This window comes from Mytilus edulis, chromosome 10, assembly GCF_963676685.1.
Source record: "Mytilus edulis chromosome 10, xbMytEdul2.2, whole genome shotgun sequence".
Lineage (NCBI taxonomy): Eukaryota > Metazoa > Mollusca > Bivalvia > Mytilida > Mytilidae > Mytilus > Mytilus edulis.
Window position 1 is genome coordinate 24,070,044 of NC_092353.1, and position 14,694 is coordinate 24,084,737.

General features: G+C 30.9%; 1 protein-coding gene and 1 pseudogene across 1 annotated transcript in view; both read right to left on the bottom strand.

Moving 5' to 3' along the window:
• Positions 1 to 356: 356 nt before the first annotated feature.
• Positions 357 to 5,123, bottom strand: LOC139492660 (uncharacterized; annotated as a pseudogene).
• A 1,176-nt stretch (positions 5,124 to 6,299) lies between these two features.
• Positions 6,300 to 14,694, bottom strand: part of LOC139490717 (low-density lipoprotein receptor-related protein 4-like) — a 44,380-nt gene continuing 35,985 nt past the window's right edge. Inside the window, exons 9-12 of the mRNA XM_071277650.1 lie at positions 13,810 to 13,934; positions 11,476 to 11,760; positions 10,691 to 10,834; positions 6,300 to 8,123 (exon numbers count right to left, since the gene is read on the bottom strand). Coding sequence (XP_071133751.1) covers positions 8,092 to 8,123; positions 10,691 to 10,834; positions 11,476 to 11,760; positions 13,810 to 13,934 — 586 coding nt within the window. The 3' untranslated portion in view covers positions 6,300 to 8,091. The remainder of the gene's footprint in view (positions 8,124 to 10,690; positions 10,835 to 11,475; positions 11,761 to 13,809; positions 13,935 to 14,694) is intronic.

A 14,694-nucleotide genomic window follows, 5' to 3' on the forward strand; every position in this document is an offset into this window, starting at 1 on the left:
TTTCGATTCAGCATATCAATGAACCTCAATAACTCAATTTTTGTTAAAATCAAACTAAGTTTAGTTTTGGACCCTTTGGACCTTAATGTAGATCAATTTGAAAACGGGACCCAAAATTAAAATCTAAATACATGGTTAGATTCGGCATATCAAAGAACCTCACCAAAGTTTAATATTAGAACCTTTGGTCCTCATGTGGGCCAATCTAAAAATGGGGACCAAATTCCAAAAACTTAATAGTTAGTTTCAGCATATTAATGAACCCCAAGAATTCAAGAATAAAACTCTATTGAAATTGGTAAAAAAATTACGTCTTTAAAAATGTTTAGAAGCATTGTTTGATATCAGACAGGAATTCATGAAAAGTTGGAAGTAATTGACAATCTTTCATGAATTCCTATTGTGCATATATAGTAATAAATAAATATAAAAAGCAAAAATCAATTTAAAACCATCAATCAGAGAATACCCAATAACAAATAGCCAATAGTTGGATGTAATTTGTAATGAATGTAATTTATCCTCTTCTCTCTATATATCTTTATATCTTTTCATACAGCTATACTTTTCAACAGTCTAATGTTTATGTTTAATTTAGTTTTTCTTTTTTATATATATATATTTTCATCTTAACATTACTTGAATATGAAGCTTTACATCTGATATAAATAAATATAGTTCATTTTTTCACAAAATAATAGCTTTTTTCTCACACTTATTGACTAGTGTACATTGTTACATTTATGTTTCATTGCAGTAAGTGATTCACTTTGAACAAGATGTGCCGGGGGCATTTTCCTATGGAAATGCCACTGACCAACTGCATCAGCAACAGTAGTACCATTGAAATATTTAAATTTTCATAAAATGTAGATTTTAACAAAACCCAGTGAAATGGACATGAAGAAACAAACAAACCGTCTCCTGTTGATAACATCACATTTTTGAATAGGTATTGGAAATTTTGTCGACTTTCATCAATAGTTTGAAATTCTGACGCTTTACAACCCTTTGATGAACACTGTACACCTAATGCATGTGCTGAAAACCACGTGTCGTGAAGAGATTGTATAAAGAAGGCAGGAGTGTAGACATGTTTGTAGTAGTAGTCAGGCTGTAGACACGCCCACTGTTCTGAAATGTTCAACTCTGAGGTGCAATCTTTAATACTCACTGAATCTGAAAAATAAATAGAAGTTTCTAAATAATTATCAGAGATTTTAACCATTTAGAATATATCATCTAACTCTTACTAACAGAATCTGTAATATAATTAGAGGCTTTTACATAATTATCTAAGATATTAACATTTAAAATATATAATCTAATACTCAATTTCAATAGATTTTTATTTAAGCTCATTATACAGCAATATCTGGATCCCTTTCACAATTATGAGGTACTTATAGTATGCAGCCATTCTCAAATCACAAAGCTACATTCAATTTTTATAATTTCTTCACAAGTCTTTAAATCTAATATAGAATAGAATATTTTATTTGATTCAAACCTTAAATGTTGTGAAAATAAAATTGTCTTCTTCAATAAATTAGCCATAATATGTTCTCCAGTATAACTAGGCTGGTCTGGAAACATAGCACCATCAAGTAAAACGTGGAGAGATTCCACAGAGGACAGCTTGTCTCGTAAAAAGTCACCATTAATTAAAGCACCAATTCCACCAGCTATAAAATCAAAATCGCAACTGAATGAAATATTTCTATTATAACAATAAATCAATAAATCCATAGAAACTTTTTTATATGTTATTCTTGAGTTACAATAAAATTATTTATCTCAAGTTAAAAACCCAAACCACAACGTCTTTCACTTTTCAGGGGAAAATAGGTGGCCTGTAGCAAGTTTTACATCATATAGTCTTTTTCCAATGACATTCAAAATGACCAGCCTTTCATCCTAGTTGGCCTTAGTATATGTAAACCCTACTGATTGGATTTATTATAATTTTTTCTTGTCCTACTAAAACAATACTAAAACATTCTTGTTTCCGCATCATATTTTTTCCATATAAAGCATTACTGAATCTCCATCAAATGCATCTGATGTTCTCCATCTTCACTATTTCTCTTTTAAAATTTGTCCTCTATCCTTCATCCTGTTTTCTAAGTATTATTTTTCCTATCTTATTCAAACTTAATGAAGACATTCCTTTGAAAAATGTTTGAAATAGGGGCTTAACAATAAGCTTTTCACTGCATTATAAAATATGGGTTCCATCTTAACAATTTTCCATTGTTACCTGATGTTCCGGCTAGGATAACATTATCAATCGAGGAGAGATCTGTATGTTTAATGAGATGGTCTATCAAAGCAACAAACACAGGAAATCCTCTTAAATAGATCTGCTTAGATTTATACTCTACTGTTTTGCTTCTGTTTCCTGTAAAATAGAATAAATCTTAATTATGATTATCATCAGCAGGTAGCTTTCTTCTGTTTATACTAGGGATGTCAACTTGTTGACAATTTACTAATCGATTACTCGTTGGAATTACCGAGTGATACTCGAGTACTCGCTCGGTTAAACATTTAACAACTTGAAACAAATTATACCCATTTTACGATTGTGGGTTGTTGTCTTATGATCGTAAAACCCTCAACATTATTACCTAGGACTAGATAAAAGTCCAAGACATTTTATACCATAATTAATAGCCCATTTAGTACATGTACACATTTTTTTAAACTGGTAATCATCTAATCAAGTAATTAATTAACATCTATAGAAAAATTATTACTCAAGCACCAGTAGTTGGGAACCTTAAACAAACATTTTATGATAAACAAAGGAGTTGATTAGAACTTACTGATGCCATGAATCCTTTTCTCGTGGTCGATACAGGGTGCAACAAATTTGGTCTTGTTTTTTATTTTAAAGTACTTTCTTGTCAACTTTTTCTGGGACGTAGCGATTTCTCAAATTTGTTGATAATAGCAGTACTGATGATGAAAATATATGCTCTGACGGTACAGAGGTGGGGGGAGTGACTAAGATTAGCTAAAAGTGTAAGCCTTGGAAAATACTCTTGTTCTTTCTACATGTACCTCTGTTTGGAGGAATTTTAAATGACAGTTAAATGCAAACATTCGAATCGTATTCTAATTTTTATTAATTTTTGGATTAATAGATTATTTTCCGAGAGGCGCTTTCAGTGCAAATATTTTTTTGTATTAACTTAAGAAAGCAACAAGATTTTATCAGAAAACTGATTAGTCGAGTATCATTTTGGTTATCGAAACTCAGTACTACCGAGTGATACTTGAGTACTCGAGTACTCGTTGACATCCCTAGTTTATATAATTCAAACACAATATTAAACAATAATGTTCAGAATACTTTGTTATATTATGCCTTTTGGTTTTTACAGTGTTGGAATACATGGTAGAATTGTGTTAACATTGGATTGATGTTTATTCTAAGCTTTACCCTATATTGATATACACATGTAATGTGATGCTACTTCTATGGTTCAAACTAAGGCAAGTCCATGAGTCCTGCCCCCATGGAAATCTGTACGGCTCATCATTTTTAAAAGACTCAAAGACGTAACAAGATTGTAAAATATTGTATCAACTGAGTCCAGATATCCTCTTTTCAAACCAAAAGTTTTAAAACTATCTAAAGATGTCATTTTCTTGCTCTACCTTGTCATGGAGAATTTGTAAAATCGTATAGCAATAAGATTTCTTCTTCTCTCTGTTAAGATGCCATCACCAATAATACTAACGTAAAATTGAAGCGAGAACATTGCAACGCCACCTGTAAAGTTTTAATGTTGCCGTTTGTTTCAACTGAAATAGGTGATGACTGGAATCCTCACCTAGCCTCTTTTAATGATTAGAGGGAAATGAAATGTAATTGATTTTAAAATTTTATATAAAATATTCCAGATCATATGAACATGTAGTCTCTTCAATCAAACTTGTATTTTCTATTTGAGTACATCCTTTACCTAATTATGACGATCCATCACAATAGAGAAACTTGACTTCCATTTATGGAAACCTGGGTTGTCTGTTTCACTAGCAGACAGTATGCCACCAAATGCTGAAAGGGCTGGAGCATCCATACTGGAACCTAAGTCTGTAAAGCTTAAAAAAAATATATGCAGGCTAGGCAACATTAGAAATAAATTGCCATTTGAGATGTCAGAGAATTCCCATCCCAAAGTCTGCATTCATTGTTGCACTTACCTTCTTTTTGCAAAACATTTTTTTTCTAAATTTTCTTTCTTTGAATAGCCCTTTTGTAAATATAGTCAAAAGTAATGTTAATCGTTTGGATTCCAATTCACCTTTTCAGAATATTATACAATCTTTGTATACAATTTTCAAAATGGTTATGATTGATCAAAAACGTTCTAAGCAATCAAAAGTCGATCAATTGGGTTATGTTAGTTTCAGTTTAGTGAAGAATTAACTTACCCAAAACTTTCATCCCGTATAAAACAATACCTCCGTTTAGGCTTGAACTTTCTTACTTTTCCTTTAAAACAAACTAACCATTAATGTGTTCGTACTCATAGAGTATTGTACTGATGTCATATATTCAATATAACCTTGCAATAAGATGACGCACATCATGCCAATATACAAAATAAAAAAGGAAATATTTACAATATATTTAAATTGTATTATTCCGGAAATACATGTTGCATGAAAATTAGCATATCAATAGAAAGAAATTATATGTTAAAATAACTATGCTCACTTTACGTGTTTCTGGAGTAAGCTACCACACCATTTACAATGTACTACCAATACAATAACTTTTTAAAACTAAAAAAACATAAAAATTGAAGAGAACAAAAAAAAATTGTGCCTTAGAAGCACCAGTAAAACAATGTGCCATAAAGGTACCAATGAGACAACTATCTATTTGAGGTAAAAGAAAAAAGATGAGATGAATAGTAGGTCGTATCAGTTAAACGTATAGTCAGCTTTAAAGGATCCCGAATAACATAAGTACAACAATTAGAACAAGAATGTGTCCATTTTACACGGATGCCCCATTCGCACTATCATTTCATATGTTTAATGACAATTGGGACCAACACTCTAGTTAAGCATTAATATTAGAAATACCATATCACAGGGAACATGTGTACTAAGTTTTAAGTTGATTGGATTTCAACTTTACAAAAACTACCTTGACCAAAACACTTTAACCTGATGCGGGACAAACGAACAAACGGACGGACTCACGAACGGACACACGGAGAAAAAAACATAATGCCCCTAGGTGGGGCATAAAAAGGAAGACTAATTGCATAGTGCAATGTCAACTGTTCTGATTGAGTTGAAATTTTTATTTTAGCACCAAAACAATTTCATCACCTCTAAATTTACAGACACTATATCATTTGAATCATTCTATCAGCAAAGCACATTATTAAATTGTATAGTTTTAAACACATCTGTTGTTACATTTTACATTTTAGCTTTTCGTTATCTTTTATTCCGATATTATATATTTAAGTGTTTGTCCTGTTCTGGTTTTTATTATGCTTTATTTAACGTACGTTCTGCTTTTTTATCAATAACGATTAAGAAAAGGGGAAATAATGTTACTGACACGAACTTAACTATTTGAGTTATCCACAAACTAACTGTTATTGAACGAACAGTTATCATGCCCTATTCTTTGAAAATGACAATTACAGTTTCATGTGTGTCAAACAAAAATATGTTAAACTGACAGTTATCCAACTCATTACAAAATTATTATATACACCACTAAACCCATCGGGTTAATTTTAAGGATTAAAGACAGGGTTAGTGTTGTAGTAAGTGTTATAGTTGGGTAACGGCTAGGGATAAATTAAAAGACAAAAACTCGTAGGGATCAAATATCTAAGTGCATTTCTTGATAATCTAGAGAAGATCTCTTTACGTTCACTAGCGTATAAATTATGTAATCCTATCATATTTTTTCCTGATCCTTAACTAATTGGATATCAAAGTTCAAGAATGCAAAATACCATTATCGCGTTATATTTCGTAATACAGAATTAGGCAGAATGTACAAAAATAACATAATAGTTGTTAAATTGACTAAATTGTATAATGTATAACAACTTATGAGGTTAATCAAACATGTTAAATACTACATCTAACAATTGCCACTATATTCCTTATCCATTCCAATATTAGAAATATTCTGTCCTATCATATTTTGTGTACAGGATGTTTTAACATCTACGTGTTTATATATATAGGATTTAATTAGCAACAAAATATTATTTACAGTTGCACCATAAACAAAAACATCAGACAAATCAAAGTTTATGCATATTTTATTTGCCCAAAGCAAAATGAATCGATCACAAGTAAAACAAATATTATACTTATAAAGTCTTTTCAACAATACAATACATATAACAATACAAAGTTAAAGTGATCATGCATTGTATAATATAAACTATAGAAATATCGCTAAACTTTACTGACAAAAAAATGAAAGGGGATACAGAAAAAACGACATAAATTAGAATGATGTTGGTGATAATGACGATGTGTTTTACCTGTGTTGATGCTATACTACGAGGAATTGTTTTAGATCTATTTATAACATACATACTTGGTTATCAATTTGTTTTACATTTTGATCAAAGGAAATAGTATCGTTTCCATAAACCAATAAATTGTAGCCTTCTGGAATCAAGCAGAGACTGTTAAACAGAATAACCCTTTCATTTAAAAAGAAAGGAAAATCAAAGATCAAAGAAAAAATTGGGTATGTCATCAATATCCAAACCACATTTACGTGTTGGATTAGATATACTTTGTTAGCTTTAAACAAGTTACAATTACAGAAATATGCCGAACAAATAAATTGGGTTAAGATTATACTCAATTTTCTAGTACCATAAATAATATTGAGATTGATTCTTATTTCGAAAGGCCTGTTTTTTCAATTCTACTTTGAATTTTGATAATGAGACTACATGTCGAACTGACATGTTCAGATTATTTCAACGTATAATTGTTAAGGGGCTAATTTATTGAGAAGTCAGTGTCAGTCTACAAATTGGTAAAATAAGATATTGTCATTTCGCAAGGTTTATTGTGTTGCATAAGGCTACAAAAAAAATACAGGCGAATTTTATTAAACAATGGTAGTTTTCTTCTTTTTCTTTGTTCCTTTTTAAGTTTCCCAAACAACCTCTTATAAAACAGTCTCAGAATGTGTGAAAACAGGTACACATGTTACAATATGTGCAGTTTTGATATATAAATTTTATATAAAAATTGAATATCTTTTTCCGCAATTGTCCCATACTTCTGTTGCATATAAATTGGTCTAATAATTAATAGACATTATATTTCCGAAATTGTAATTGCTAAGTTGATATTGGAGATTACGCAGTACATTCAGATGCTTTCTAACACTTTTCAATATGTTTTTCAACATGGTTGTTCCATTTTGCGTCACTTCTAAATGTTAACCCTATGAAATCACATAATTGAATTTTATTTTAATTTTTCATAGTAAAATTAAGATCTTGTGTCCCATTAAGTAATAAAATCAGTATTTCAATTTTTTCAGGATTTAAAGACATAAGCCACTTTCTTGACCATTCATCCAGCTGTCTCAGGTCACGACTAACAACTGATTATATAAGTTCTTTGTCATGACCTGAGTAACTGAATGAAGTGTTATCTGCAAATAGTCTGCATACGTAGATAACTGTTCAGCAATATCATTAATATATAAGATAAATAACAGAGGACTAAGAACTGATCATTGACGGACACCAGCTGAACTATTGCAAAAAGTGGAGAATGATTGATTTATGATAACCTTTAGTTTTCTTTGATAGAGAAAGATAGTGACAAATCAAACATTACATCGTTTACATTGAATGGAAAGAAAACGTCTTAATATGATAAATGAATTATGGATCACAAACAGTTTTGAACATTACATTCTCAAGAACTGTGAAATAACCACAAATATACACACACACAGTTCATCTGGAAGTTATGAGATACGACGTTAAAAAATGATACATGAAACGACGAATCCTGTCTTCCTTTTTAAGACTACCATCTTTTTAAATTTCAAGATCACAGCTCATCTTTTACCAATGTAGCATTCTCTGAAATCGCAAACAATTAACATAAGTTATATAAATATGAAAAAAAGTATAGCCTGTAACATCGATAACAGTTGGTTTTTTATGAATATTTCCTTGCATGTATTATGTAAAAAAAGATCTTCTGTCAAGTGAAGGTGCATGATTTTAGTAAAAGATGAATGCATGGTAAAAAAAACCTGATCTGAAGGTGACCTTAGAAGGTATCGGTTTTCTGTTTTATGTCATTTTACATTTTAACTTCTCTTAATTAATCATATCTGTCTTTGTATTCCTGTCTTTAAAACACGAAATTCACAAGTTTGGAACATCCTCAAATGTAGATAGTTTCTTGCTGTGTTTATTAATAACGAAATTGGTGATGATCTGTTATAATGTATGTTGTTTATATTCAGACAATCTTAAAACTCCGGACAATTAAAGGCAAAAAACTTGTGATATCGATATCATTAGCATGACACGTCTGTTTGTGGTTTCCTTCGTAAAATTAGCTTAAGAATAAGACTTTCGACAGTTAGATTTATAACACGTTGATGTTCATCGTTTGTGTTCTGTACCTTATTGTGAGATCTGTATTTAGTGGATTCGCATGGCGGATGATGCATGCGTAGCAGGAGATGCACCAGGTTTTTTATTAATAAATTCAAATTGAGTTTTGAACATCGATACTTTAAAATTGTAGCTACTCTTCGGTTGTTTAAGGTACGATTTACCTGAGAGAGTTTTAATACAATTTCAGAATATAAAATCTTCAAATGAGGTCGAAATATATCATTTTAATCATGACAATACACAACTACTGTCTTCTGGGCGAGTGCAAACCATGGAAACTGACAGTATACCAGAAAGGAATCGACCTATTAAAAAAGACGAAACCAGCGGTTCTAATGAGTTGTATCGTGTATTTGTGCTACGATATCGATGATCTTTTATTCATATCTAAACAAGTTTATTATAGAACTATTGAGTTTTAAAAATCGCCACTTGTTTATATGTCATATGTCTTTCATTGTAGAGGGCTATAGAAATTAGGTTATTTGTATCCTTTATATTAACGATTATGATTATAATTAAAAACCAATTGTTCAGAGAACCATTGATGGTCTTTCCACCAGTAATGATTTTTTTTATATGAAAATATTTAAATTTGGTTTTCAATGTCAATTTCAACGTCAAATGACAACTTATTGTACGCTGATTCAAAAAATATAAGGTTTCTACACAAGAAGATATAAATAAGGGAGATAATTTTCTACTTCCGGTTCAAAATATGTTACTTCCGGCATTGTCTTATAGTTAACTTGACGCTGATTCCAAAAATATATGGTTTAACATACTTTTACAACAATTTATTACAAAAAATAGCTACTTCCGGTTTACAAAAGGTCACTTCCGGTTAGCTTTTTCAACGTCATATTGCTTGCAACCTAATGCAAAAAGTCTGATAGCTTTAACATGAATACATATGAGGTAAAAGCAAAGGTCAAAATCTAAAACGTTAAATTAACATATGACCTTGAGCTCAATTTCAAGGTCATAAACCAAGGACCTCAAATCAAAAGACTCAAGGTATTTACTTTATATTGTTTATGAGTTATATTACCATACAACTGATATAAGATATAAAAGGGGGGAAAACTCGCATCAAACATCTACTTATCCTTTCGACTAAAATTTATGTGTAACTACATGTCGCGACTAACAATTGTGTGAAAATATTTTGTCGATATCTTATAAGATTTCTAAAAATGAGAGATAACAAGCCAAATTCAAAATTTTGAACATGACCTTGACCTTTGACCTTGACCTAATTTTCATTTTTTTGAACCAAGGACCTCAAATCAAAAGACCCTAGGCCTCTATCACTTATGGTTTACCAGTTAGAAATGCATATTCTAATATCAAACATAAAAGGGGGGAAAACTCTCATATGGAATCTATATACGGCTTCGGTCAAAAAAAAACAGAACATCCTGAGGATGTAACGAACAATTTGGAAAAATAAATTTGTCGGTTTCTTATACGGTTGCGAAGACTTAGAGATAACAAGAAAAACAGTGTTCGGGGAGATAACTCTTATATGGTAAAGTATTCGGTTTAGCAGAGTTGGTTTCAAAAGCGTATAAACTGTTCGATATCATATTCCAAATTTCTAAGCGACATCTTGCAAAACAAAAAAACAGCGAAGGAAAAAAATTAGGCGGAAGAAAAAAAAAAAAAAATAATAATCAGAAGAAAAGCAATAGGTCTTTCCACGGAAAAGTGGAAAGACCTAATTATTTAAATATACCTTTAGGATATTCTAAAAAGCTTCAATTGAATGATTTTTCATTTCTTTTGTTTCATGTTAAGTAACCCTTGGATGAATTTTTTTTTAGTACGAAGCAGTTCTACTGCTATTGGTACATAGTGTAGCACGTGCAACATTTTAAATACATAGTATAAAGAGTTGACCATTTTGCATTTTGAAATTATCGTTTAATAAGATCCCTATGAATATTTAAGGAAACATTGTACTTGGTTGAATAATGAATGTAGAAATACAAATTTCCCATTCCCATTCGAAATACCTTTCTGAATACAATAAACATCATCTTCTAGCAGGAAATCATCAGAGCAAACACATGAGTATCCATTCGGTGTAAGTTGTGTTACAGGAACAGGTAAACAGAGATGATCACATTTACCATTATTTTCTCCACATCTATTTGTTCCTTTTGAAAATTGAGAAATCGAATAGTATTATTTATTGACATCAAAATAAATAGCCATACATGTGAAATAAATATTATATTATTTTCAACATCAGTATAAATTTTTAAAATAAAAACGCCGTAAAAATGATGACGAAATTACATACTTTCTTAAATTGTAGCTACGCTCATTCTTTTTAATCGAATTGTTTTAATGACTGGATTTATAGGTTTAAATTAAATAACTCGTTGGATATGTGTTATCATGGAACATTGCACCAACTGCTTACTCTTCTCAGGTACCCGTCTTAAGCTCCCTGCTTCGGAGGAGTTCATATAGCTTAATCCTTAGTTTAGTTTTCTGTATAGTGTTTATTCGATCTTTAATTTTCTGTTTAGTGTGTAGTTTTATTTTTATGTTTTTCTCTTGTTCATAGTATTGCGGACTTGTGGTATATGACTTATACTTGGTATCATTACTCTTTTTTCAATAATAAATAAACTCTTTTAAGACACCAGGATTGAACTTTTGTATTTGCGCCAGACGTACGTTTACAAGGGACTCGTCCGTGAAACTCGAATCCAAAAAAGTTTTCAAGGCGAAATAAAGTACGAATTTGAAGAGCATTGAGGACCTAAATTCCTAACGGTTTTGCCAATACCTTCCTTTTGCGATTCCTTTGAAATAATCTTGATATGCTTTGGATTGTCAAGGTCCGTCAGAAATGGCGCAATATTTTTTCCAGTATATTTTTGTGCAGTGTAGACACTTCGGTCTTTATAATTTGTCCAATATATCAGATCACCAAAGACATCAATTCCGTATGGAGCTGGTGATGATTTAATGGTGAACGTTATAATTGTATGAACATCTGTACCATCAAATGTTGCAGATTTAATCGTCTGCAAAATAAAATCTGTCCAGTATATTCGACGTCCTAGATGATCTGAAAAAATGTATACGAATCATCAACAGTTGTTATTGCTTTTTTTCATGAAGATAGTGTTCATTGTGTTGTTGAGGTTGTAAGCTGCTCTGTTTCAAAATGACAAGTAATATAGACTTTTCATACATAAAATGTCCTTTTTAGGTAGCACTACAGTCTAACAATGATTTTTTGAAGATATTTTTTTTATCACATAATTTTAAAGTAAGTATTATTCTGCACAGTTTGTAAAAATCCCAAAGTCATTATCATATTACAACAGGGAGTAAATTGATAATGAACTTATGTAAATAAAAGCACATGGTACTTAAACTAAATATATAGGCATTTGGTAGGGGCAAATATGTCAATCATCTGTTGATACCAGTGTCCAGCTGTTAATCCCTGACCACAAGATAAATATGGTAGTCTTATCTCATTGTTTTGCAACAAAATAATTTATATAACATGGAAGTGAACAAAGCAAAAAAAACTAAAGTGAAAAAATCTACCAAAAATGAAAAAAAAATACTATGGAAAAGAGTGGGAAACTATTTTTGAAAGCCTCTGACAGCCTGTATAAATTTCTTCTCTTTGGTCTTCTTCATTTAAATACAGTTTTATGCATTTTAACTAATTTTCAGTTTATGTGTAATTTTTCAGTTCCATTAAATTAAAAAAGCAAGTGGGAAAGTGTATTTTCAAGAAAGGGGTGGTCTTGATCTTTTTATGAACATGTTTTTGATGCACACTATAAATGTTCTAGCTAATTTCAGACATAGTTTATTTCTTTTTTAAAATGCAAATGAAAACTATTCTTTATATATAGAGAATAATGATGTTAAACATTGATTATGAAGCTGGTCGATCATGTTATTCTCTTATCTTAAGACTGTCTGGAAAGAGGCGGAGCTTTGTCTATATTTAATTACTACATCACAGATGTTGGTCATATCTGTGACGTCAAACTCCCGCCAAATGCCAAGTTAGTGTTGGACAGTTCACATATAATGCAAAATTTACAGCATTAGAGCATCAAAGAGACACAGTGTGTGGCTCTATTGATATAGTAATGGTATCAGAACACTCCTGGGGTGTTCCCAGTGGAATGTTTGTATTTATATTGACTTTATAGGGGTTCTAATGGGGAAAATCAGTTTTTAGGTCATTTCTCAGAACAATTTATGATGAGAATTGTAAGGAAAAAATGAAAATAGAAACTTTATGGGTACCCCCTTTGGCTTGACCTTGATATATGTGATTAAAGGGTGTATTTTCTACAATACCGTGTCCCAGTTTTTGGATAAATTGTTTCTAAATGAATTTATAGGTCTCCAAAGATGAAAGGTGAAATGAGGTTTGGCACCCAGCAGTTAACTCAATATATCTTCTTACTGGGGGCATATATCAAAAATTTAAGACACGGTTTTGGAGATTGTATATGGTTGATTAAAGGGATGAAAACAAATTTTTACTACCATTTGAAATGAATGTGCCATTTTCATCCAATTTGGAAGACCACGATTTTTGGCAATTTTAAAATGAGCTATATTTTGAAATTAATCAAACCAAAAATAAATTTATATACAGATTAAGAAAGAGTTATGTTTCAGCTTTAAAATGAGTTAAAGATTTTAAAAATCCATTGAGTACTTTTGGAGAAATTAATCTTTAAAGACTGTTGACTGAAGTCAGAAAGTTCTGACTGTAGTGCTACCTTAACTGCTAGTATATATATAATTGAACTATGACAAGAAATGTAGTGATCAGTGGATAAAGTACTTTATGGATAAAACCAAAGATTTCTGACAAGCGAACATCCTAAAGGACATTAAGACTATCACAGTAAGTTCCTGTTCTCGTTTTTGAATACCATAGCGCAAGAGAATTTACACTTTCATCTGGCTGGCTGAAATATTTTTATTTATTTTGTGCCTGTTTCATCGAGACTATTAGATTTTTATTTACTTTTTCTAATGGATAAGACATAAAATAAGTTAAGATTGTCAAATAATTTCAACTCGATAGTTTATAATTAATTTCGATTCCTAATTCACAATTTTGTCTTACCAACAGCTATTCCAAACACCGACATAACTCCCTTCTTGATGATAGACTTTCTCTCACTTCCGTCCATAGCAGATCGTAAGATTGTACCGTCAAAAATTGACCTTAAATCCGAAAAGAACATCAACCTACAAATAACAAAATCACAATTAAGCATCATGTATGATATATACTTTATTGTTTTAATTTATTTTGACATTTGATGTTTAGAATAACAGTATATAAATAACACATAGCTGAGAGGGTGATAGAGCAGATAGTTACCCCGAGAAAACATTGTCAACCGCTGCGAAGCTAAGGTTGACAATGCTTTTTCGAGGGGTACCAATCTGCTCCATCACCCTCTCAGCTATGTGTTATTTAATTTATTATACTGAATGTCCTACTATTATAGTCTTTTACAGATTATTTTTATTTTAAAAGTATTTTCTATGACGTCACGTACATAACAACGTTACTGGTATTAGAAAAAACAACAAAAGTTCAGCAAGATGATTTATTATTTTTATTTTGACAGTAAAATAATAAAACTGAGCCAAAACGTAGAACTTGAGCATTTTATTTAATAACGTGATGTAAATTCAATTCATTATCGTTTAAATTATCGATTTTTGATTGGTCGAGACGAGAGAGTAACAGTAAAAAAAAATCACCCTCTCAGCCATGTGATAGAGTAAATTAACACCCTCGTATCAGCCAATCAAAATATGGGATTTTAACGTGAAGTATAATGATACCAAATGGCATTAGATACCATATTCGAACTAACTTTTTAGCAATGAAGAGAGTAGCACCGATTAATTAGACATTACTTCTCTGCTTGCTCTACTACATTCAAATTTGACATGCTATTTTTTGGGGATTTCAGGTAGGTCTGTTTTGGTAGGA